Raw genomic sequence first — 27,899 nt, 5'->3', positions numbered from 1 at the left:
TATACAATATTTTTTTCAATTTCAAAGATGTTAAATTTCTTAATTTTCTTAAAAAATTAAAAATGAATTTTAAGATTAATTACACATTGTATTTAAATTTCTACTCATTACAAATGACCTTAAGTTTGCAAAAAGTAGGACCACATAAGAAATTTTGTCAAATTTAAAAAAGAATTCATATATGGATGTAAAGTGTGAGCAGAAGTTGAGGGCACTGTATGTGATTTTTAAATTTTCTGAACAATACTTCTCAAACATCCCACGTGTGGTACCTCAGATCATAAAATACACACACTAGTAAGAGAGGGGGGGGGGAATTCACACTTAAGCTACAGGCTGTCAATTTGGATTTTAAAATACATTTTTTGTAAATTTACTTCACTTCTAATACAATATTTCTAGGTAAAAATGATGTAAAGATGATAACAATACATGGAATAATTTATTGTTTATTTCATAAAAGATCAGGATGTGAAATTACTTATTTCACTCCACAATAACATAATAAGTGGTCATACAACAACTGTGTACCATTGTACATGCACCAAACGTGATAAAATGGAGATGTCTGGTTGACAACGCACACACACATAACAGTTGCACTGTTGTTATGCTACCTAACACAAACATACAAAAATAATGCTGAGACATATGTATTGATAACAAACTGAGTCTGAACTATAATCAACAAACCATAGAAGGCATAACAGTATACAAACGTACATGTGAATACTCAGACTGCATAACAATGTAATACTGTAGATATGGCACCTGATGCTCGATGTGATTCTCAATATAGTATTGTTAGAACAATATTTACAAAATTCAATAACACTGACATCTATAAAATCACATTGTAAATGTATCAATGGTAGGATAAAAATGTTTGGCCAGCCTATAAACAGTGCTGCAGGATCAAAAGTGATGGTTGATATACAGTAATAACTGGTGGTGAGTAAAGGGTTGGACAGCTGTAATGTCAGCCGACAGTGGTCATGTTTATAATGCTGATGCGTAAATGAATTCAACATCTTCAACGGGGTCATAAAACAGCCATAGTCTTACAATTAAATGGTATTATCAGGTCATCATATTTGTAATTTGTTTGTTTTTGCGTATAAAGGAATATTACAAGAATCATGATACAGTACAGAAATAAGGGCATCAAAACAAACGTTTTTGCTTTTTCACAATTCAAAGTGGACGGAACCATAGACACACAATATTTCTCTTCCTCCTTGAGTCTCCTATCTCTCTATTTTACAATGTATGCAATCAGAAAAACAAGCGGCTGCAACAGTGTGCGTATCCCTCTCTAGTATCAACCATACTTTGAGTGTTGAACCTTTGGAATACAGTAACTACATTATTGCACTGAAGATACAGGAACTAATATGGAAGGTGACAATTATAATCCAAAGGCAGGGTTATACCATAGATCTTGACAATGAGTGTATCTTACAAATAGCACCAAACTTTGGAATCTGTTGCAAATCATATTCTGTAAAATAGCATATGCTTTCCTAACTACAGTGTTTGCTCGACACATCCAAAAAAAAAAGGAATTACAATAAAATGTAGGACAAAACAATAGAAAATGCTTCATTCTTGTGTCTATGCTGACAAAAGAAGTAAAATATCTTTAAAATTCTAACAACTTAGGTTGAAATAAAATCATTTGACACCTGAACTGAAATTTTGCAGTCTATGCAACAATAAGATAAGCTCAAATTCCTTTTGTAAAAACTTCTTTCAATGAATTGGTTAAAAGACCAAAAAGACGAAAATCAGTGGAATATCAAGACAAATGTCACATATTTCCTTTTAACTACCAGTATTTCAGGAGGCGTGTCCAGTTAGCAGCTCTGTTGCTTCTTGACAGCCATTGGCCAGGCTATCATTGCTGCATTTCTTTTATATGCAAAAACAGGTTGCCTCCCTTGCGAGTTATGTTCCGACTTTATCACTTGAGGAATGTTCATATCACCAAGACGAGTTTCTGAAGAAGATATACAGAAAATTATTTTAGCTTTAAATGCTGCTACAATGATCAATTTAATTCAGAAAATAATTCAAAATTTAAAAGAATAAAATAAAAAGTAATTCCCCTTCAAATCTTGCAATTAAAAAAATGCAAAAAAAACGTATATCTTTTAAAAAACAATTAAATGCTAGTTTTTTTAATAGCCTAATCAAACAGATTTAAATCATTACCTAAACAATGCCTTGATTAATAAGCCATGGATTTAATTCTATCGACTCTAAATCTAACAAAAGATCATAAGGACTTGAACATTAAAGGATATGTGTGAGATATGGTCAGACCAACCTTCTCCATTGACGAGCAGATAGAGGCCGTAGTCTTGTGGATTTGTTATTCTGAACTTGTGAGCAATCATCGAACCTGTTCAAACAAAAAGCCTCACAGTGAGAACTCAAACAATAAAAGAAGAGGAATTCACCATTAACCATAGAGAAATCCCTCATCTTATGAAGCAATTGACATCAAGCAACAAGAACCAGTAGATTTATTGTAAGCTTGAACTTACAGACATCCTTTGTGTTCATGTTGGGCCGGACAGGAAGTGTCTTCCAGATGATGGAGTCCCTCAGTTCATCAGGGATCGCAACCTTCAGAAAACCCTCCATATCCCCCAGGGTTGGCACTTCCATCTGATAATTAAAACATTAATTCATCAAAATAATATCAAACAGGGTTTTCGTCAAAGAAAAGTTTGACAGGACACCATAGATACATCTACATTTAAATTCTTTCTAGTACCTGTTGCTGATCAGAGAGGGATCCTTGCATGTTCTTGAAGTTCTTGAGAGCCAGCACAGCACTACTGAGAGACGTGAGGTAGTATCCCCCCTCTCCATTGAGCAGGGAGGGGTGGATCAGCCCCCACATGTAGTCCGCCTCTATCTCAGCCGCGACAATCCCACACTGCACCAGGACATAGATCAGCATCGGCAGAAAATCTACAAAAAGCATGGCATTTACTTTTAATTCTCTAATTTACACAAAGTTTATGCTTGATCTAGCCAATTAAACTGTGTGTTTTAACTAATATAAAAAAAACCACTATAATTACCATCAGCTCCGATTGTCACCACACCTTCTTTCTTGTTCAAATTTTGAGTCATCTGCAAATACAAAAACACAGTAAGCAATGGCTATTCCAAAACAGTTAAGTGAAACAGCTAGAGAAATATGAGCTACAGAATAGACATATTCTCTTGCTCTACAAAGCCAAAATGACAGACAGACACAAATTAGACTATATTTAATATTTGTGACTGATTTGCCCCACTTACACATTTGTAGATGGTTGAAGTAGCGGCCAATAGACACTCCATTTTCTTGAGAGGAGAGTATGCCTTCTGCATACTGTGTAGGTGACCTTTAATGGTGTCCATGGTACCAGAGTCTGGGAGTGGGATATCAGGCTGCAAAAGAAGAAGGCAAAGCAATAAATAAAACAGTTCAGGCTGAAAACGAAAGAGGGTAAAGAGATTAGTTTACTGAGATGCCCGCAATGATCCTTTCATAATAAATTGACATCAACATAAAGTGTAAATATCTTACTCTGATTCCAATGTCCCTGGCTGACTTAGTTCTAGCGTATCTAACATTGCTGGACAGAGTCTGCAAACTACCATTCCTGAAATCATGTATCAACATAATAATTACTATTCATACATGTATCAACAAATCCGACCATATTGTCCCAGGCTCATAATAGTTATTCAGTATCAAAAGAATTCACAATAACTCAAGTGTCCATTTCTTAACAGTATTTGAAAACTCTTAATTGCAGCTATGTTCGTATATAGCAACAAAACATTACCTTTCATACAAATATCTAAAGGTGTTTATGTGTTATATGACTTACGACCATTACAATGTGACACCAATGGTTCTAACCTTGTGTACTCTGTGACAAACAGGTTGTAGATGTGGAGCTTGAGTGGATGTAAAACACAGATGTGGAGCGATCGCTCGATGATGTTGTCAATGTTCAGGATCTCATCCTGTCTCAGTCGAGATCGCTCATGCTCAATGAGGTCCTCCAGTTCACCCTCTCCATGCTTTACGAGATAGTTCCTAATTCCTGTCATGAACTGACGTACCTAAAGGGTGGAAAAAAAATAATGAAAACTATTTTCAACTAACAAAAACTTTCCCATTGCCTTTCATAATACTAAAGAAATACATCTGTATGCTATTTTTGACATACTCAGACTTGAATCTTTCAAACTCAGTCTACTTGTTTTTAAGCAAAGTTACCATCTGACAGCAAAACAGCAAATGCATACATGTATCTGTTTATGTGTAAACAATATCAACTTAATACATGTACATCCCTCACAGTATATTATATTTTCATATATACATTTCCAGTCTCGATGGTTGAGTTGTGACTTACATTCCTGGTGACGTGATGAGGGTTTGTCTCCTGGCTCTCCAGTGTACACTGGATAAAGTTCTCTATCGTACACCCAAAGGTTGTGCTCTTGTCCTTAGAAAGTCTGAAATTAATTTTTTTTTTTTGGTTATACGTTAGGAAAATTAAAGGCAGATTTCAAGTCATTTCACATTTGAATTCCATAATTCTAATTTAGAGTTGGTGTTTATGATGGATCAAAAAATCTTAAACAGAGAATAGATTGCCAACTTTTTTTACAAAATGATGATCAGACTGAATTATGATTTCAATGAAATTGGCAAAAAATTCCCCATTTTCAAAATTAAACTGTTATACATGAATATCATTTAAACCATCAATAATTGTTCCAAATTAACACTTGCCTGCAAATGTAATCTATGATTTTAGATTCTGGTGTCTTTGGTATGGTTCCTTTTTTGGCTTCTGTAAAATAAATTGGTTGAAGAAATTTAAGATTATCAAATACCAACATTAATAAGTTTTCCTGCCTTAATGTAAACAAAAATGAATGATGAGTAAGGATTTTATTAAAATTTAGGAATCAATCTCTTCCATACAATTAAAATTTACCTTTAGGTAATGGAAATGCCATCTGCTGAAAAAGTCTGCTATCTGGGGATTTAGGCAAGTTATCTCCAAAACCTCCATAGCTATGAACAGACAGACGGTTTTCTATCACAGATTTCATTGCAGTCTTACACACATCAGGGTAATCCTGTGGGGGGTATAACTTGGGGGGTAATCTGGGGGGTGGGTGACTAGAAGTCTGGGGATCACAACCACGGTTCCGCATCACAACACTTCCCTCCGATGATGGTGGATAAATGATGACTTCTGGAGCTTCATCACAACTTTCTTCATCATCATCATCATCAACATCATCATCATCACCAGACACATAATCCAGAGTACTGTCATCTGTCATCACACTGTCTCTTCCATTATGCGATGTTTGCCAGGCTTGAATCCTCTCATTAACATCCATGGTAGGGAAGAACTTGGGGTTCATTAAAGCTTCGAAGGACACATTATCCCAGGGATTACAAAACACAGTACCAGTGCTGAGATGCGACTGGCGATTGTTGTCCGTGGAGGGGTTTCTCAAGTTATCATATTCGGAGGGACTGTTAAACCGATGCTTTATATCGAGAAATTGCACAGGTTTTACAGGAATTGTGGGGTTGACAGATGATATAATGTCTTCCATTGTTGCTGTCACATCTGTGGACTCAGATTCACAAGAGATTTTTCTCTTGTACACAGGGAATTTCCTTAGGGTGGAAGTCACATCATTCTGCTGTTCCTTAGATAGTTCCTCCCATGAAAACTCTCGGCTCTGATGAATGGTCTGACTTGCATTATTACCAGCACACTGTGTACGAAGGTCAGTTTTACTTTTAGTACGCTTACGCTCATTTTTCTTAATCACAATTTTTTTGCTGTCCAAACGTAAGGCACTTATTGATGGTAGTAAACGGTCACTTTCCATGTCCGATTTACTTGCAGATTTCACTTTAGCACTTTGAGTCCTTCTTAAGGCTTTATGATCAGCACCCTTTTTTGAGCTTTGAGGCTCAAACTGATGAAATGTTTGAGTTCCTTCACCATGATCGTAACCCGGGGAGAAAATAGTTTCCAGTTCTGGAGTCTGGGATACAGCTCTGGCTTTCCTTTTTTGGATTCCCATTGTAGGTGCTGACCTTCGGTTGACCTTCTTTACATCCACATCATTCAACGTATCAAATGGCTCTGCATACACTGGGCTTTTAGCAGACGACAGAGCAGTCGAGGTGGATGAAGTGTCATCACTAACAGGAAGAGGGGAGGGTTTCGTTTTCACTTTCGGGCTTGTCTGAGTTTGTACAGAACTGGTTTGAAATTTCACTTGTAATAGATCAGCATTTATATCTTCACTTCGCACAGCATTTTTAATCTTGTAATCATCTAAACTCAATGTTCTATGTATACTCGATTTGGGTTTTGGAGAAGGAAATGTGGAAGCATTGATATCACTATTTACTTGTTTTTCAGGCACTGTATCAATATTAGCAGGGTGATTTTCACACACATTTTCAACACTGACATCTTTTTCTTTGGATTCCTCCTGAATTGCATCCTTTTGTTTCTTCCTTAACTTTTTCGTGGGCTTTTCCTTTGGTGTGGATGGAGGCGGACTCAAGAGACCATGCGAGGACACAGAATGGCGCCAAATGTCCTCATAATCCGACATTTTGTCTGACAGGTTACTCTTAAAATACTGGTTTTCTTCTGGAATGTTTAGTAAATCTAGTGAGGTTGTGAAATACAATGAAGTTTGAGAGGGCTGCTTGACTGATCCTCCACCAGAATCATTGGAGAGAAGACTCTCTGCGGAACTTCCTTCCACGGAGGGTCTACTGTGCTCAAGGCACCCACCCACATTGTCTTCTACACTAGAATGGGCCCGATTCAGGCTCCTAGGAGAGGATTGGCTGGATTTCCCAATAGTGTCCAAGGTACTGGAAGAACCTTGCTGGTGAAACACTTGTACAGGATTTCGCGGAACACAGTGACTGCCATGGATAATGTTGATTGGCTCACTCTTGGATTTATGAAGGTTGGGCTTACTCATGGATAAATCCATCCGAGAACCTCTGTCAAACTTGTAGGATGTCCAGAAATCTACAAAATAACATACCCATATATGATCACAAACTGATCCAAAATGATTTTAATATCTAAAAGAATAATACATTACTATCAATTTTTCAATCATGCATTTGGTGCATTTGGTGCTCGTCCTTCACTGACCTTGACCTAGATATGATAATGATGTCAGCTCTTGGAGGGTTGTGGCTCTGCGGATAGTGGGGGGTAGGAGAAGTGGACAGGGCAGTTCATCCGTCCAGTGGTGGTAGTGATCCAAAAGATGGAAAATGGAGGCAAAATAGTGCAACGAGCCCTGCACTCGAAAGCCTCGCTCTGAATGCTGAATAAGGTAGTGGTCTACATTGGCTCGACTCTTCTCAGGGAACTGAGCTGACAGAGCTAGTGTGCTGGTCTGACTAGAATTTCTAATGATGAAAGTCTGTAAACAGTGAAAAGTTTTGTATCAGAAAATATTTACATGTATACATATACAGTATTTATACTTTTACACACATTATTATATGAATTTTTGGTGTGAATAATCATCAGAAAAAACAATGTAGCTGGAAATATGTGAATTGATACATTATTGATAATAAAAGAATACTTCTAAAGCATCTTAATACTTTGTGTATCAGTTTTATTTTGCTGTATTGTTTTGGTTTACATATTCATATACAAGCATTGTTTTCTACTAATGTCAATTGTCTCTGGATATATACATTTTGTTTATCAATTATTGATAAACAAAATAATTGATTACATGCAAACAATACATGTAAACATGCAAATTGTTATGGCTGCTATTTTATCAATGAATTTTATCAGATAATGAATTGGTACAATATAAGGTAGTATTTTCTCATTAGCAAGAGTCTTTAAATGTTTGATTCCCTTACTCCTGGTTCGCGGTCCTTCAAGAGATGAACTGCTCCAGATCTGCCAATATCCGGTAAATACCAGATAGGGTGTGTCTTGGTGAGGCGCTCTTGGAAGGATATATGACGCTGTTCAAGGTTCGTCTCACTGCAAGTTCTGACAGGTCCACCATGAACCTCAGGTTCGTATATAATGCTGGGGACTTCTCGATTCTGTACGAAGAGGAAATATAAAACTCTCTGGTTGTCACAATAAAGAGATATCTTTACAATAATCAAGTCTCAAATGCGTGTGGTAATTAACTTCAAAATGGGACAATGGGGAAAAAACATTTCTTTTGCGGTGGTTCTTAAATTCGGCAAAAAAACTGCCCTGTCAGGAAAACAACCCCACAGGAAATGCATTATGTTTTGCAATTTTAATGCATCAAATCTTTAAAAGGGATTTTTTATTGCATTTTTTCCATCCATTCACAAAAGAAATTTGATCATTACCTGTTCTTGTGGTAATGTAAGGACAGTCAGGTGTCTGGATTTCAGCGTTTCACTTTTCTCGTCTTGGGAATAGCTGTCAGTCGACGCTAGGGTCCCAAAGGCGCTATCCTCTCCGACCATGTGACTGGAATTGCATGACTGACCCGTTCTAAAAAACAGAGACCTCCCATTTACTTACACTCATCAGACTAAAAGATTAGATGATTTTATTCCAATTATAGGTCCAGAAGACATAAAAGTTTACAAAGTTAAAAAAAGAAAGTTATAACTGAAAGCTTACAGACAGATAATTAACAATGCTCTTGATACTGCACTCCTATATCTAAGCCTAATCTAAGTGCAGCAGTTGAGGAATCCTTTGTACATACATCTAATTGACATCACTATGATTATGTATTGCAACACACTCAAATATGTGAACAGAATCTCATCATTTGTAAAAATAATTGAATTTAGGTTTTCAAATTGTATTTTCCTATCTCATAGCATTATGCATTTTTTGAACAATATTCACATGAATAAACTTTAGTTATTAAACAGAATTAGACTAGTGAATTGTTGAATCGCTATGCCATGTTTTCTGTAATGTGAAGCAAGTGTTTCCTATCATCAGCTGAGATAATCAATCATATGTCATGCCGTGTTTTGTTGTGACCGCTTACTCCTACACAACAACAATTACCTGCCAAAAAAGATCCTCAGAGGTGTGGGCCAAAATTTAATGAGAACAAAACAATTCGCCCTGTATTGACTTTTTGCACAATCTGGATATGATGTTGATATAGTTAATATCATGTTTACTATCAAAATAAAAAAATCTGAATCTTAAGCAGCGCAATATCACTCACTTTGGAAAACACACCAAGGATATGTACATGTAATATTCCAACTTGTTCTTTAAATTGTGTAATTTTTGGTAACAGGATAAAAATAAACATTATGTGTTGAATTATGTGCGAAACATTTGATAATGGTGTTTTCCAACAACTGAACACACAAAATGGTCATTTTGAAAAATATGTAGAATTTATATATCATATTAATGAAAGTGAATTTAAGTTGCAAAGTGTATTTGAAATATGTAGAATTTGTATATCATATTAATGAAAGTGAATTTAAGTTGCAATGTGTAATTATAATCATATGTGTGAAGACAATTAAGGTAAAGACTGTCATTTTGGTGTTAGATCCATAAAGAAATCCTATGATTATGAATTTACCTTTTCCCATATCTTATAAATGAAAAAGTTTAGAGAATTCCTTCTAAAACTATGTGAAAAGTTATCTGGGTTACCTTATATTCAAATCAATGGTTTTCTTATGCACGTACATAAAAAGGTCTATAGACTCTAAAAAATGTAGTTATTCTAGTTCAAAATACAGGACACAGTAACAAATCTAGATACACTTTGTTGTGTACATAAAAAAGCAATGTTCTTAATTATAACTGTCTTAAAATCTTTTTTATTATTAAAATGATACATGTGATGTATAATGTATTGTATAAACATACCCGGTAATAGTTTTCAAATATTTTTTGTGTTAAACAAAGAGTATGTCAATATATACATCATTTTACCAACCTCAAAAAGAATTTTTTTTTCTCAGTTTTGAGAAACCTATAGGCTTCTTTCATTTATTAGTTAGATCTTTACTGCAAAATGTGATACCGAAAATTAACTAGATCATTAATGATCCCTCGCAATATAGCTATAAAATGTGTCTTTAATACTGGTTGTTAAAATTCTACAGGACAAAATCTGCTTGGTTTGATCACTCCTTAGAAATTTACATACTGATGCATCAAGTAATAATTTTTATTTTTTTAATATCCTGTTCTTCTCTTTTTGGTGTTAATTTAAATAAAATCTGCTTTAAGGAGGATTTCCCCGCTATATAAAATTGTATATGCTAACAACTAAATTATGCATTGAAAGTTACAGACTAAGATGTGAATATCTGTAATTTTTCATAAATCACTACAGAATTCCTCTTTCTCTCTCTTACTCATACGCTGATTTGCTTATCAAATATGTCCACCTTTTAACTGTAAAATTCTAAAATTGTTTGCATAAATACTTAAAACCACTCTCTTGTCAAAACAATAGTAATACCTAAATAGATAAAATCTGAAGTGTGCATACCTCACCTCATCTAAGTCAATCCATCACGAAACAATAATTATGTATCCTGTGTGAAAGGGAAGATAGAGGATCGAAAAAATAAAGACCCAGGGAGTGGGATATAGTGGGTGATCAGAGGGAAGATGTTATTAAAGTAGAGCCGGCTCCCTAAAACACAACAATGATGTCCAGATTGTTATCGTGTGTCACAATTAATCACGGCACCCCCAGGGCACTGTTCCCATGTAGAACAGTTCCTGGTCGGTCACAGGCTGTCGATAAAAATCATCGCCCCATACACATACCTGGCCAATAATCGTACATGTATACCGGTATATATTTATCTTATATCTACCTGAGTATGATAACAGATGTGTGGATCAAATCAAAGGTGAGTCACCTTATGTGACTCTTAATACCACACAAATATATTTTTTTTAAATTTTAATTTTTAATTCGGGTATTAAACAAAACAGGGCTATTCACAACGGAAATTTTACCATTTCAATGATCAGAACTATTTGTTTTAAATAAAATCATGTCAAAAACAAAATTAACCAAGTATAAAAAATTCTTTTAAAACCCTTCTCAAATTCACCCTTTTATTTAAAAGCTCTCACAAAATATTATACCGAGCGCAGCGAGAGGCGGGCGAAGCCCGCCTCGCGAAGCGAGGATTAATGGTAACGCGTATATATAAGAAAATCAGTGAAAAATGAAAGTTGAATCTGGGGTACTAAGGCCAAAAAAAATTTCTTCCAGCCCTGGGCGCCGCCATATTGGCAGCCATTTTGTTTTTTAAAAGTTAGTTCGATCATTGATTGACTGGTACTTATCCGATGTTTATTGCCCCTAAACTCGATTAAAATTTTCTAGTGTTTCAATAATAGGTAATTTGAATTAAAAGAAATAAAAGAGGACACCAGATAAGCTTCAAAAGTGCTTCAATCAAGAAACACGACTAGTTCTATGTATATCTTATCAAATTATCAGATGGAAAATAAAAACATTACCATCAAGAACTGAACTTTTAGATACTGAATAAAGTATTCGATTTTATTACCGCGTTATTTATTTGAATTAAATTGATAAACAATGAAAGAAGAAATTTTAAAAAAGTTCGGAATAACGTTACTCTCTTCGGCTATTTCCGAAGACAAAACGTGTATGTTTTACGTCTGAAACATGACGTCATAATGTAGACTAAGCACGCGACGTTTACTTAAACTTTAGCTAATGATTTGAGTAGGCAACCAGGCGGATCTTACTGATTGCGTTCAAATAAATTTTGATCTACAAAAATCAAACTGCACTGTTTTATAGCGAGCGCAGCGAGGCGGCGCAAAGCGCCGCTCGCGTAGCGAGCTCCATAGACAACGTGTACGAACGGAGGAAATTCGAGTTGAAATCTGCACATTGTTCAAAGAAAATTTTGTGGACCCGCGTGAAAACGTTCTTCTATCCCAGTGATCCTTTGCGGTGCATAGCAACATGGCGGAACAGGAAGCGTTTCTAGGGAAAATTCTTACCTGTAAATCGTAACATCATTTTCATTTAACAATAAAAAATTCGTTTAAAAAACCATTAAAGTAAACAACTCATATGCTTACGTAAAAAACTGTACCTATGACGTCATTTCCTTTCCCGAATTTGTCCGACAGTATACGAAAACTGTCGAGCGCAAAAAGTTAAGTATGACGTCACAGTGATCTCGCGTTTTGTATCCCCGCGATACATTTAGAGGTGGATCAAGCATCTGTACTGAATGTAACGTGTAGGAAGTACTCAGTAGGGAGTCACCGTTAATACTGATACTGCTCTCGCTATTAACGGTGACTCTTTGGCTGATTAGTTTTGTTTTGATGATTTTTTTTTTTGCACAGTAAATACACATGCAAGTTCCATGCTAAATTTATTGTCATATTGATTCAATCATTGTATACGTTAGGTAGGTGACAAACAAGAGGCCCATGGGCCACATCGCTCACCTGAGGAACAATGGGTATGATAAAATCAGCTTAATGAAGTCAGAATACAAACAATCTGGACAATGTACAATAATACATGTAGATCCTGTAAAAATAAAATCCATTTTCCCCCCTGGATATTCTTATGTTTATAATCATAAGTCCCTTTTCTAACAGGATGATTTTATAGTCATATCACATGTTGAGTATTGCAGTCCTCAAAAAGATCCTTTACAATTGTTTATATATGGGATATTAAGCTACATCAAACTCTTAACCTTCTTGTGAGGCCGAAGAATTGTCCTGGAGCCAAAGTCTTAACAATTATAAAGAATCATCTGGCTGATTAGTTTCTGAGAAGAAGATTTTAAAATATTTACTCTATATATTCCTTTGTAAAACTTTAACACCCCACCCCCCCCCCACCCCCCATGTGGCCTCACCCTACCCCAAGGGATCATGTTTTCACAACTTTGAATCTGCACTACCTGAGGATACTTCAACACAAGTTTCAGCTTTCCTGGCTGTTTAGTTTCTGAGAAGAAGAATTTTAAAGATTTACTCTATATATTCCTATGTAAAACTTCGACCCTCCATTGTGCCCCACCCTACCCCCAGGGATCATGATTTTCACAACTTTGAATCTGCACTACCTGAGGATGCTTCCACATAAGTTTCAGCTTTCCTGGCTAATTAGTTTCTGAGAAAAAGATTTTTAAAGATTTACTCTATATATTCCTATGTAAAACTTCGACCACCCCATTGTGGCCCCACCCTACCCCTGGGGGTCATGATTTTCACAACTTTGAATCTACACTACCTGAGGGTGCTTCCACACAAGTTTCAGCTTTCCTGGCTGATTAGTTTCTGAGAAGAAGATTTTCAAAGATTTACTCTATATTTCTATGTAAAACTTTAACACCCCCCCCCCCCCCCAATGTGGCCTCACCCTACCCCCAGGGATCATGATTTTCACAACTTTGAATCTGCACTACCTGAGGATGCTTCCACATAAGTTTCAGCTTTCCTGGCTGATTAGTTTCTGAGAAGAAGATTTTTAAAGATTTACTCTATATATTCCTATGTAAAATTTCGACCACCCCATTGTGGCCCCACCCTACCCCCGGGGGTCATGATTTTCACAACTTTGAATCTACACTACCTGAGGATACTTCCACACAAGTGTCAGCTTTTCTGGCTGATTAGTATTTGAGAAGAGGATTTTCAAAGATTTACTCTATATATTCCTTTGTAAAACTTTAACATCCCCCCCCCAATGTGGCCTCACCCTACCCCTGGGGGTCATGATTTTCACAACTTTGAATCTACACTACCTGAGGATGCTTCCACACAAGTTTCAGCTTTCCTGGCTGTTTAGTTTCTGAGAAGAAGATTTTAAAAGATTTACTCTATATATTCCTATGTACATCTTCGACCCCCCATTGTGGCCCCACCCTACCCCCAGGGATCATGAATTTCACAACTTTGAATCTACACTGCCTGAGGATGCTTCCACACGAGTTTCAGCTTTCCTGGCTGATTAGTTTCTGAGAAGAAGATTTTCAAATATTTACTCTATATATTCCTATGTAAAACTTCGACCCCCCATGTGGCCCCACCCTACCCCTGGGGGTCATGATTTTCACAACTTTGAATCTACACTACCTGAGGGTGCTTCCACACAATTTTCAGCTTTCCTGGCTGATTAGTTTCTGAGAAGAAGATTTTTAAAGATTTACTCTATATATTCCTATGTAAAACTTCGACCCCCCATTGTGGCCCCGCCCTACATCCAGGAATCATGAATTTCACAACTTTGAATCTGCACTACCTGAGGATGCTTCCACACAAGTTTCAGCTTTCCTGGCTGATTATTTTCTGAGAAGAAGATTTTTAAAGATTTACTCTATATATTCCTATGTAAAACTTCGACCCCCCATTGTGCCCCGCCCTACCCCTGGGGGGTCATGAGTTTCACAACTTTGAATCTACACTACCTGAGGATGCTTCCACACGAGTTTCAGCTTTCCTGGATGATTAGTTTCTGAGAAGAAGATTTTTAAAGATTTACTCTATATATTCCTATGTAAAACTTCGACCCCCCATTGTGGCCCCACCCTACCCCCGGGGGTCATGAATTTCACAACTTTGAATCTACACTACCTGAGGATGCTTCCACACAAGTTTCAGCTTTCCTGGCTTTCTGGTTCTTGAGAAGAAGATTTTTGAAAATTTCTCGAAATTTTTCATTAATTTCTAATTATCTCCCCTTGAAAACGAGTGTGGCCCTTAATTTTCACAACTTTGAATCCCCTTTGCCTAAGGATGATTTGTGCCAAGTTTGGTTGAAATTGGCCCAGTAGTTCTTGAGAAGATGTTGAAAATGTGAAAAGTTTACGGACAGACGGACAGACGGACAGACGGACAGACGGACAGACGGACGACAGACAAAATGTGATCAGAATAGCTCACTTGAGCTTTCAGCTCAGGTGAGCTAAAAATTATTAAAAAAGAAAAGTCTAATCGTTATAAGATCTACGTGTAGCCACGTCATTTTGTAATGAATAAATAAAAGAAAAAAATTAAACTGTTAAAATATCTACATGTATTTGTTATAGTTGCATATGTGATCAAACCTTTCAATAATATTGGATATCACACACTAAAAAGAGGGGGAGGGCACATATGTCTACAACGCTTAAATAACGTACAAAAATTAAAAAGATTAAAAACAAAATTGATGTCACAGAGGAAAATAATTAAAACACCGGTAACAACAAGGAACAAAATGAGAAATAACACAGACACACAATTTATTGATTTATTGATCATTATTAAAAGGTAAAGAAGAGATAAAAAAAAAAACAACAAAAAAACGGCTTTGTGTTTATCAAAATATTTTAATAAGTCTGTTTAACATTTTATTAATGCTCAGTGGTAGTTTTTTGTTTAAGTGTATTAAGCCTAGGAAGGGGCTATTGGAATATAAGTTTGATATCTTCCGGTTCCTTGCGGTGGTAATAGTTTTCGAGACAAAGCCAAAGTTTTTTGGTTTGGTTAAGTCCACGGGTTGCATTTAACAATGATGACAGATGCGTGGCTCCTTCTGCGCTCGCCCCAACGGTCACACCGTAAAACATATTATTTATAATTTGAAAATGTGATTTGGATGCAACATAAAGAGGTGAAGTACTGTACAAGTTAAAGGTTTCATTAGTAATTGTACAACTACAATTGCAACACTCCTGGAAATTCCTCGTTTTATGCAAGTACTGGTACTTGATTTAGCGATCCCACCGTTCTGTCAAATCCTGAGGATATAAAATCGTGAATACAGAACCTTTTTCCTTTTTTTCTTATTGTTTTTAACTCTCAAAAAATTATGGCAAGATTTTAAAATCCGCTAAGGGTGCTTCTCGTGATTTTACCCCGATATAAATTAATCGTGTTTAATTAGGAATCTATGGAATATTTTAGACATTTGCATAATAAATGTACTTTTAATAGAGGAAATTGGTACATATACCGTTGTGTGTAAATCTTTTTGTACTATGTTGTTGGCCTATTTTATATCTTACCCATAAGCCTTGAATGTGACTTGGTTCTCCTTGGTTGGGTATATGGTGCAGAAGTCATTCAGCAAGAGGTCCAGATCATTTGCAATGTTGTTCAGCATCTGTAACGAAAAAAAAAAATTCCATTCAGGAAATACTTATTACGTTTCAGCTGTCAGAATGAATGATTTCTGTAGTACATGCATTGGAAGCTTAAATTACATAAAAAAAAGTGCCAGGTATCCTAGCTCTGAAATTTCAGTAATATCATACGTTACTTGTAACCTTTACGAAATTTATCCAGGTGTGGGTCACATCAACAAATGTTTATCATACATAAATTTCACTCACACCCTTCCATGGCAAAAACATTTAGCTGATAACATAGTGTTTAAGAATTTTGTAATATATACTGAAATAATTCAAAACTTAGTATTTGATCCAGCTTGACTCCACCTCATGTGTATACAAAAATAATGTACTGTCTTTTAATATAGAAATGAAGAATACTGCTGAAAAATGAACAAAACTGTTATAAAAATGATAAGTAGAAAGTGTAAAATACATGATTAATCGAAAGCAAGAAAATCCAACATACATTAATTGTGACAGGATGAGCAATTAGCAAAGCAGCTTTATAACAAACTCAACAAACATTTAACAAAGAAATTCTGAATTATTGAGTCAAAATAGATTTGCCATTAGTGCATGTACCAAAATAGAATTAGAAAGTGAATAAAATAAAAAGGGACTGGTGTCTTCACATACTCTGTGTTTACCGCGGTAAGTTAAATTTTCCGTGTTCAATAAGACATAAAAAGAGTAAGATGAATCTTTTCCTAACTAAAAAACTGCATTCTGTGGATTATGTCATATGACCTAAACCACTCTTTTGCAAAACCTATTGAAAATCTACCAGACACCAAGCCTAGTCTATTCATCAATAGGAATTTTATTTTTCTTTTCAATAGTTTTCCCTTCCTATACCTGGTATGTCTTATAAGCAAAAAAAGTTGGTGGAATTCAACAAAAACTTTAGTATATCATGGATTGGATCAAAAGCAAGTTAAAAACCCAAACTGTGATGTAATGAAAGTACCGGTACATTTCATGAAAGTCTTTTTTTAAACTTTGATGAAATTAATCTGACATAACTTGCTCTGGTATTTGGTATTTGTGTCAAGATTAATGCTAGATTGGTGGATTCACATTTTCAGACATTATATAGTGTTTCAGAACAGACAGGTGTCTGAAGCCAAGGGTCACAGTTTTACATCAGTTGATTGATCGAGGCATCACTGTGCAAAAAGAGTGAAAGCTATATGTCGTTTGAATTTGTGTCAGCTTCATTTCTATGGGTTAAAGCTTACACAAGCATTTAAAACACTATTTCAGTATTATTGGATAAAAGATTTGTCATTTAGAGAAAAAACCTAAACAATGATAAACATTTAATTTCAATTAATTTTTTTTTCAACCATGATCAAGTATTTTAGCTATTATGTTATTCATAAAGGTATGGGACACTTCCACTTGTCCTCAATATTGTGACAATACTTTAAAATAAACAGTTTAAGTAACCTCAAATTAAGTTTATCTTTACAATGTTGATGTCTACATGGTCTAATAGCGAAGCACACATAGCTATAGATTTATAGAAGCATCAGCTACTTATCTGTACGAATTTAAACCTGCTCAGGCTTTTTCAATTTTCAATTACCTTTTCAAAGTTTTTTAAAATATATCTATGGTGAAATACATGTACTATGCATTTTGAAAATTTAATTTTTATTATGATGTACTCTAATGACTTATCCATGTAAATATCTCAAGATGTCCCCTAAAATCTTAAGCCCTGATGCTTTTTTTAAAATTTAAAATTTAATATACTGGATTGAGTTATTCACATTATTAATAATGTGAGTACCACATATCTATCTGTAAAATGACTTTACCCCTCCCCCCCCCCCCCCCCCCCCCAATATAAACTCTAACAAGTGATATGATATAGCCAGGGGTATCTCTATATAAAGATTGTCTGCAATGTTTCAAGAGTTGTTTGAAACCTTATAATTCAAATATTGACTTTCCTGATTATTTTCAATATGGGAAAAAAATTCTGCATAATGGTCAAAACATACAAACCAAAAGTATCATACCAATACAAATTCCAGTCTATGCAAATTATGCTTATGAAAAAAAAAAAGAAAAAAAATTTCTTGTGAATACAATAAAATTTTGTTTACCAGTACACTAGTATATTAAAAACATCTAAATGCCTCTACCTATTAACTTCCTTAAGTTAAATGCTCTATATCTGAAATTCAGTTAACTTTTCTATCTTCAGAATTTTTTCAAATCTAAAATTAATCATTTTTTAAAACAACCTGACAGATTAAGTGACGATTTTGCAAGCTAGTTGTTTTACATCAGACAAGACTAGGTTCACAAAAAGAGCTGTAAGACTACACTTCACCAGATGGCAGATAGCGAGCCCAGCATTTCCTTGCCGTCGACAGCGATTGTCTAGTCCCCTCACCTTTTGATAGGCCGACTTTTGTTGGTCCTCCATTCCGCCCGCTTCTCTATTGTGCAGCATTCTGGTCTAATCGTTGTGGTCTGCGTTCACTGTCTGTCTGTCTGCTGATATTGTGTCCATTGTCTGCAATTCTGAAAGAATGAAGCACAATGTTGCAAATCTCAATTCAATTAATACGCTGTTACACTATAGCTCCCTCAGATGCGTGGGCCACCAACAAATGCTCTTCCTCCCTGTCCTATCTGGAGCTAGTCTCAAAACGATTGACCACAAATCATTGTCACAATGCACTTGAATTTCAATGCACAAATCACCTACATGCTATATATGACATCACATACCAGGTTCAAAGTGTGCTTTTTCCGAGTAAACTCTTGAGTTAGCTTGTGATTTCAAGAGGACTACTTATAGGATACATCCCCCTTCTGTTTTTCAATTGTTCAAAAAAGTAGAACTGAACAGCCAATTATACATTAATTAATACTCGCCTCTACAGAGTTTGTAGTACTGGTACATACATCAACCTCATACATGTAGTACAACTAATTCCCTGCTCTAACATGTGTACTTATAAACTTTAATGAACTCCATATAAAACCTCCTACATTAAGGACAGCAGAAAAGCAAAATAAAAACAGCCCACGTAGGATCTTTTCTGTTCTGTCCTTTTATTCAATAGATCTAAGATAGTCCAGACAGAATTAAGACTTGTTGACCTCAGCTACTTACATTAAACTCCTTAAAATCCATGTTGAAAAACAAAATATTGACACATCAAATTTCACTGGATGAACTCGATCTGTGTGGTTCAGGACAACTGACATAGAAAAACGGAGAAACAGGGAAGATATACCATGGTGTCAATTTTTGACTTTTTTCTCCATAGAAAAACACACAATAACTGAGCTACCTGTTCAGCTATTCCCTTTTTACCTTTGTCAGGTGTACAGGTATTTACTTAAGTTATTTTGGGTGTCTTTGTTCGGTACTCGAAGCAAAAGACACAGAAATGAAACGACAATCTCTGTCAGAAAAACTGTCCGAAATTCTAGCATGCACAAAGGACAGACATCAATAAAAAAAAATTTCCACAGAACAAGACATCAAATATTTGACTTACGATATAATTTGTCCTCGTCTTGTATTGAATAAACACAGAGAAACTTGTAATGATAATCCATGTCTTAGTGATAAAACCCAATACCTGCCAATCCAGAGGTTTCCTCCTTATGGATATATATGAAATGTGCAGCTATCCAACAATCCCTTATTGCAGCTTTACAAGTGGGACCAATCCTTACAATGACTGCACCATTACACTTCAATAACCACCAATTACCTCCACAGGTAAACTTTAACTTACGTAAGAATTCAGAAAAAAAATCCAACGGTAGATTTTTTCTCCCCCAATTGTCTTCTTTTTTCGTCCATTTACCGTAGTCAAACATTTACAAATTAAGATGGTCGAGTTCAACCGTGACTGCCTTCATAATACACAGTGACCTCCGTCAGATCATATTTTTAAAGGCCCATTCATAAATAATATTTAAATGTTATTCATTACACACTTAGCTGTCATCAGCCGGCTGACTTGGGGCTAGCCTGAACAGGTAAACAGGCATTTCAATGGGGACATCTGCAATACACAAACAATCGCACAAAAAGAATGGTGTCAGGCACAGCCCATTATCCAACAGGGACTTCAGATTCCAAATAATCAGTTTTACTAAAATTACTAAGGGGAATGTCCGGATAGAATGTGCAACAGAAAAAGGTCACTAACTTGAGCAGTTTTTTTTCCCAACATCCCTAAGAGCAATGACCATAATTTGAGGATTGCATAGAAACTCAGTTAAGTTCTCATAAAACCAAAATCCATAAACACGTACCTTATTTATACTCTTGAAAAATTAACAAGTTTGCACGCTTATATACTGCTTATTAGTAGAGACCCTTCTCTTCCCTTACCCATGAAATGATCAGAATTTTAAAAATTTTGAATATTTAAAATGAAATAGAGTACTTTGATAAGTAACAGAATTCATCTTTAACATGCTTAATTGTATCAATTTGAATACATAAGAGGAAATATGAATAATTTAAAAGTATTTACAAATTGCATCAAACAACTTTAATAACCATGAGAAGCCCATCCTTTGCATTGTAACTTTAAATTATTAAATACAATTTTAATGTGCCGTTCTGAAATTGGGATTTTATCAAGTTCTTTAACTCAGTACACCCTAAATCGACATCTTCTTGATCCTTCATAAAACACAATCATTGCCAAAGAATAGATTCAGATTAATTACATACACCCACATACTTATATCAATAGGCTCATGGGTCACTTCCCTCAGCAGTCTAAGAACATTCAATGATCACATATGTAGGACACTGTTGAGTTCCATTATTAAAAATAAATTATAAAAAGGGCCTGGCTCAAGGGTCGTAGCCAGTTTTAGGGAGGTACAATGAATCAAATCTTTTAATTTAAATTGGACGGTACAAGTAATTTCAAAGAAAAATTTTGTTGCATAAATTATAATTTATGTAATATACAACAATGTCAGTTGGCATTTTACTGCTATAGAAAGCTCCAAGGACATACTATTACTGTAGATCATGAATATAGATATACACTGTACATGTAGATATAGATGAAGACCATTAAAAGGAAAGCTGAGACATCAGAATATAGATCATAAAAATAAACCCAAAATAAACAATTATTCAACACAAAACCTTTGAGCCTAACCATATTGAATGATACCGAGTTGATCTAGTTATACTGACCAAGCATTTTAGTCTTCATGAATCATGTTCATTGCTTTAAATATTATAGACATATACCTTAAGTTTCACCAAGCAAGAAGTCTCTCCATTGTACTTTGTAAAAGTCAGGAGAATTAATTGCTAAAATTGAAAAAAAAAAATTGATTCAATAAACTATCCACAATAACTCATCTCACATTATGCTGAAATAAACCGTATAGTCTCAAGGTTTCCAACGTACGTTTTAACAGATAATGATTTAATGCTTGTTAACTCATTATTTCTTATTGCATATATATGGTCCTGAATTTGAAAAACACTTCAAATGATTCTTAATTCTGGTAAATGTACTTTACCTTTCAAATCTAAATTACATGTTTAATGTGCAAGTAAGCAAGCAAGTAATTGTTGATACATCATCAGAAACCCACGGTCCGTCTGAGAAGCGGGACCGACTGTGGGTTTCCAACGATGTTGAAAGTAACTCAAGGTTTCATTAGAACTGCACAGGAGAGCATGGCTCGCATAAATACTTGTAATAAGAATAACTCACTGGAAATTTGACTCGGCAGTGAGCTTAAAATTCAACAAAAGTTTAAAGAACACAAATGAATTTGATATAATTTACTGGATTTTGATTAAATCGATGATAAATGGTTCTCATAAAATCAAATTGAAAAGGTAATTTGCATATTTAGATAAGGATGATAAAAGCTGAATTATTTAACCCCTAAGAATAGCAACCAACCTTTCCCACGGATGCATGTTTGTACGGTCTTTAAAAGTTTTATGCTTCTGAAAACAATTATCACATATCGTAATTTTTGTCTGTTAATAAGCAATGAGCAATTGACTCGGCATGTCAATTATAAGTGAGCAGTCACCGTAAAACTTCTGGGCCGCCCTAAGTATCAGCGTCAGTTCAGTGGAGGATATGAAATTTGACACAAAACCTATCTGCGATGGTAATGCCAAATTTAATCACTTTATTAATACCTGTCAGATAGCAACGTTTTAATGGGTTTAAAATGATTTAAATGTCTGACAAATGAAAAGCTTGCTTTGTATAATTTTATACTCAATACATACCTTTACACTATGAATTTTCCTTATCAGTAATGAAGTAGACCATGTTCCTTGCTTATAGAGTTATGCCCCTTTATCATAATAACAGGCTGTCAGCAAAAAACACATGAAGATCTTCAACTAGAATGCATTAATTGATTTCTTTGTTCACTGTTGTCCAAAATTTATTTTCCGAAGTTAGTGTTGGGAAGAGAAGTGAATCTGTCATATTTACAGGCCTTCAGAATTAGAAGTGCAGACAAACAAACAAGCAGACCAATGTAATCAAGCAGCATAAAGCATCCCTGTTATCAGGTAAACTGTCCCATAAATACATCAAAGGTGAACTCAAAATATTCAGAATCACTTAAAACACAGCACAAATGATGTAACTGTAAGGAAAATTGAACATACATGCATAATGTCTTTCTCTCCCCTCCACTGTAAATACAGTCTCATAAACAATCCAACACCAGTAACTAGGCTTATGATGATTGCCTTCGCAGGCTTTGTACTGAAGTCTCCTGCCAACCTTTTGTTTACAGCATCAAGTCAAGGGTATAATAGAAGGTTTGGCACAGCCATCAAACTTCTAATGAGAAAAAGATTCTGTATTTACATAAACTCTTCTTATGTAACATGCATCTCTTGCGGAACATTTTATTTCTTAATAAACCCCCCAGACACTTTAAAACAATGCTCCGACTTCCTTCATCTGATTGCCATCAACTGTTAAATTTGTACTCAATGCTTCAACAGACACCCAATGTTACCATAGGCACATGTCAATCATCTTTAGTAAAAACCTGTCCCTAGCCCACACTCCCCTAGTACATCAAAGACAATAAAAAAAAAGAGAGAGAAAAGAAAAAACCGCAACTCTTTTGTATGACTTTAAGACTCACTGCACATAGCAAGGGACTTTGACATTCTCTGCTACTGTGTAACACCCCCTGAAAGGTTACCTTGGTGATAATGTTAAGGTGTGATATAACATACTGACCACAAACCCATAAAGTTATATGTTTGGGATTTAAAATTAAATTCTTCCTTACCAGACTACTTCCTGTGTTTAGAAATTCTGAGACCTTGATCTATTGTAAATGTAACCTCTCATTTTTATAAGCTTCATAATATGTCACTAAATGCTCATTCAATATGAATACAATACATATGTATTGGTGTACAGGAGAGGAAATAAAGGAATCCCATCATATACTCTATATCTTAAGATGATCAAACTTAAATTCAATAATCAATACTATCATATGAGAATAGTTAATGTAAAATAAGAAAATTTGTTAAATAAAAGAAAATCAGATAACATTTTTTTTGCAAGAGGTGATCCTGGGTGCTTAGATTTATGTGGTATTTTCAATCAACTTTATAGTGTTCTCTTGGACAATCAGTGCATTGCCATTTGCCAGTAATTATCCAAAATCTTAATTTTTTTAAAAATATAAGTTTTCGAATTTATCAGCTTTATAAATGTACCATCTAAGATGAATTTTTTTGTGCATTAAAAAGAATTAAATTTAATCCTAATTAATTTAAATGACAAAACATAATTTCATGAGATGGTTATTCAAAAATGAATGCTTGCTTGCGCACTTTTAAGGTATACCACAAATTGTCTGAGGATGGGCCGGCCAACTCAATTCTAGCAAACTACATTCACAGGTGTGTGTTGTTAAACAAAATGTCATACTTAGCACACTGCAAAAGGTGTGCAATACTTACAAGTACAGTGAAAAAGCAAAAAAAATTACAACAGATAGAGTATACAATTCAGCATACAAATTTTGAAACATCAGTTGCAATAACTGGTGAATGATTGAAGAAATTCAACTTTAAATTTGTCTTCAAACTTTTTATGGCTTAGGGGTGGAACAAACTTTTAAAAAATTGTTTGTTTGCACTCTCTTAACTCGGTGTTTAAACTTAAGGTTGGTATATGTACCAGTATGTCGGGAAATTATTTTTTTTTTCAAAGTTGCACTCTAAATTCAATTTGAAACCAAGTTGTCAATGATTACTTAATTAATGTAGAAAATGGATCTGCATAGCACTTGATTTTTATTTTTTTAAAGTCTCTTGTTTTAAACATTGTTCATTGTTAATAATATATGTTGATTTAGTATTTTTTTTAATCCACGACTTGTGAGAGGGCAATAATTCATAAAGTAAGAAGGCAATAATTTATCAAGAAGAGACACTGCATGTGATATGAGTAAATGTTACCATCCATGTACAGATCTGTTACCGCATGCATGTATAGAAAACTTGCTCAACTACTTTCATCAAATTTCAGATGTTAATTTAAATACTACATATGTATTTGGCTGAAGGAAAAATAATGTAGATTTCTAATTAAAAGCAAGGAATCAATATATGCGTAAAATTGTCAAAGGTACCCTTCATGATTTTTGAAATCTTACTCTTAATTATCTTACTTTTTGACAGTTATGATCTATATGAAATTATTCAGTTCTTGAGAATTTATATTCTTGGCAATGCAATTTTTACAATTAACATAGGAATCAAATACATTCATTAAATAAGGGATCTACTCTTCAGTGAAGAATAATCTCTCTTTATAGAAAATCAGTTCAGGAGAGCAATCGTTATGTTCAATCACAAATCTCAAATTCATCAGGTACAAATACACGTAAAGAGTAGCTAAAATGTAGTAAGGAAAAATAATTTTTTCAGAAAGATTCAATGACATGAGTTTTTAATAGCAAACGAGGTTTTCACTGATGTGTATCAGCACTGGTAGTCTGCTAATTACAGACAATTGGCCCCACTTCTAGCTTTCTACTTTGATCCCTCCTCTTCAAGCACCCTCCCTCTCATACTACTGATAATCTTGTTAACCCCAAGACTTGTACAGATTAAAACAATTACAGTCTACCAAGTGGAGCAGTTTTCTTCACCAGAAGAAGCCAGTGATGGACACTTTGGCGGATCAACTGTCTCTACAATTTATCAACCCTTAAATAAGTGCATGTATCCCTCCACACTTTACCCCCTCCACACTTTATATTAATTGGCACTAACATCAAAATCAATAATTTTTTGTTGCTGAGTGGCACATGTACTTTTTTAATGCTAATAAAAGCATTTTTCACAATTTGTAGAGAGTTTATATAGACTGTTTTTCCTTCTGTTTTTAATTGATACATTTTTTTGATGCATTTTTTAAAAATTAAATTGGTATGAGATACCTCCATATTGTGACATACTTTCGATCAAAATAATCAATAAAATCAAGCATATTTTGATAAACTATTGGTATTTCTTTCTCGAAGTTGGTACCTAACAGCATAGTGCAATCGGTTAGAACGTACTTAATAGATCTATATAGGTCATGAGTTTGAATCCCGCTAGAGCTTTAATTAGTTTTATTTTTCAAAAAAATTTAAACCATATTTTTTGGTCAAATATTGTGAAATTTGAAATTTTAAAACAGTGAAAATAATTTGACTATATATATGTACTTTTTATAAATTTATTCACATTAAATTAATATTGACAAGTCTCCTTAACCATCTTTTAATGACCTAATTGAAATTATACCACTGTATTATATGACTTTTCTTGTTCTTTACTAATATGAAACATTCTCTAAATATTTCACACGTGCAATTTAATTTTTATTGAAATAAAGAATTTCACATTTAACCCCCTCCCCCGACAACCAACTGACCCCAACGCTCTGATTTCAATCAACTCCAAAAATCCATGTGGCACTGGCATGCCACATATAATGTTTGAACATAGTCAAGTTTAAATGATAAGAACATTTTATGAACAAAGCTAGGAAACAAAGCAAGATACTCGGTTTGACTTACCTTTACAATCTAGCCGCCTGTCAATGCACGGATGTGGTCGGCTTCATTCAGAAACAGGTGCGAAATTCCTCGCGGAGCCATAGGAAATTCTCCGGAAACTGATTAGGCCACTCAACCAAATTTTGCTATAAATAGATCGGTGTGAATTCAGTCGTCAGCAGACGTTCGTTGTGCACAGTTGACCTGACGGGTCAGTTCGACAACAGGCTCGTGGGTCTTATTGCTAACCTGGACAAGATGGAAAAGTTTTCGTGCACCGTGTGGGGTTTTACCCAATAAGTATTTTTCTCAGTTATCTTCTGAAAGGGAGTTATCAAAGTACTGAAGAACTGACGGGAGTTGATTTTGTCGATGTTTATTTATTTTCAAATCAATGATATGTTATTTTGTATGACAAGTACATGTAGTTTTCTAATTTGAATTACGCACATTTTTTGTACTTTTTCGACAAGAATGTCGAGACCTCAGCACAAATCATGTTAAATAATATTTAAAGATAAAATGAATTCAATCAAACTATGTATCAGTAATAGAAATATTTCTCGAAAATTGTATGGATCAAAGCAATGTTGAACTCTAGTCTCGTTCAACCAAACGCCCGGCTGACACCGTAAATCTCCGACAAGGATTTACGGAGACAGCCGAGCGTCTAGTTGAACGAGACTTTATTAAACTCTGGCGTGGGAATACATACGACTACAAAAATATTTAAATTGTTCGTACTATTTAAAATCGGACTATTTTCAAGGTATTTATAAATAAGTTTCCTTGAAAAACAATGCTTTAGCATACATTACATCGAAGTTATCAATTATTTTCAAGAACGAAGTCTTGTCAGCAGCAATGATTTGTGCTGAGGTCCAAACACTGTTTCACATTCGGTTTGTCTGAGTAACTGCATAGGAGAGTTGATTAAAATCAACTCCCAAAAATGCATATTTTGCAAAAAATAAAAGGATTTATACTGTATAACGTTACGTTCCTTATCAAGAATAAACGTAAACTATCGCAAATAAACCGGCGTACGAAACATCAAAGTTCTGAATAAAAATATCAAGTAAATAAATTCAAAGTCATTTAACATCCTTTTCGATTGTTTTGTCGATTCTTGTTTTTTATTGGAATCCTTTCTTCTAACAAAATAAAATGTTGTTTATTATAGAAGCATTTGAAATGTATAACGACAATGATACAGTTTTTTAAATGACATGCATTTCTTAAATGTGTCGTAAAGTAAGATGACGAACATTAAAAATGTTGCCTATATATATATGATAAATTATAATTATATTTATGTCTTTGTGAATTATTTTGAAATTACTTCCTATGTATGCAATGCACATAGAAACAAAATCGATACGTTTTATTATCTATAGAGTATAAATCTATTTATATATTTTTTGGATGCGCGTGTAGATATATATCTAGATATCATACATTTGGGGAATACGTTTCAAAAAAATTCAGTAGAAAGTATCAGTCTTTTATATACTGTATGATATGTAAAGGTCGCTAGTTCGATTGTTTATGTTACGAGGTTAAATTTGTGCCAATTCAAAAAATATCATAA

General features: G+C 34.6%; 1 protein-coding gene across 8 annotated transcripts; it reads right to left on the bottom strand.

Annotated features, from left to right (window-relative positions):
* Window positions 1-436: 436 nt before the first annotated feature.
* Window positions 437-26,490, bottom strand: LOC128176385 (protein sprint-like). 8 transcript variants are annotated; one of them, XM_052842676.1, is made up of 19 exons: window positions 26,330-26,470; window positions 21,489-21,551; window positions 18,636-18,766; window positions 18,256-18,285; window positions 16,121-16,218; window positions 8,453-8,600; window positions 7,979-8,170; window positions 7,242-7,518; window positions 5,022-7,112; window positions 4,814-4,874; window positions 4,431-4,533; window positions 3,929-4,134; window positions 3,590-3,665; window positions 3,319-3,450; window positions 3,096-3,147; window positions 2,783-2,982; window positions 2,550-2,673; window positions 2,330-2,404; window positions 437-1,999 (listed from the first exon to the last, which is right to left on the bottom strand). In XM_052842676.1, the coding sequence occupies exons 3-19, from the start codon at window positions 18,693-18,695 to the stop codon at window positions 1,857-1,859; spliced, it is 4,068 nt and encodes a 1,355-aa protein (XP_052698636.1). In that variant the 5' UTR covers window positions 18,696-18,766; window positions 21,489-21,551; window positions 26,330-26,470; the 3' UTR covers window positions 437-1,856. The 8 variants fall into 8 exon arrangements, with proteins under 8 accessions (XP_052698636.1, XP_052698631.1, XP_052698637.1 ...); XM_052842671.1 differs by lacking the exon at window positions 21,489-21,551 and having other exon boundaries at window positions 26,330-26,490; XM_052842677.1 differs by lacking the exons at window positions 21,489-21,551; window positions 26,330-26,470 and adding an exon at window positions 22,890-23,049.
* Between the last annotated feature and the right edge of the window lie 1,409 nt (window positions 26,491-27,899).

The sequence above is a fragment of the Crassostrea angulata genome, chromosome 3 (assembly GCF_025612915.1).
Source record: "Crassostrea angulata isolate pt1a10 chromosome 3, ASM2561291v2, whole genome shotgun sequence".
Classification (NCBI taxonomy): Eukaryota; Metazoa; Mollusca; class Bivalvia; order Ostreida; family Ostreidae; genus Magallana; species Magallana angulata.
Note: the sequence above shows the minus strand (reverse complement) of the source record. Positions and strands in the feature narration are given on the sequence as shown.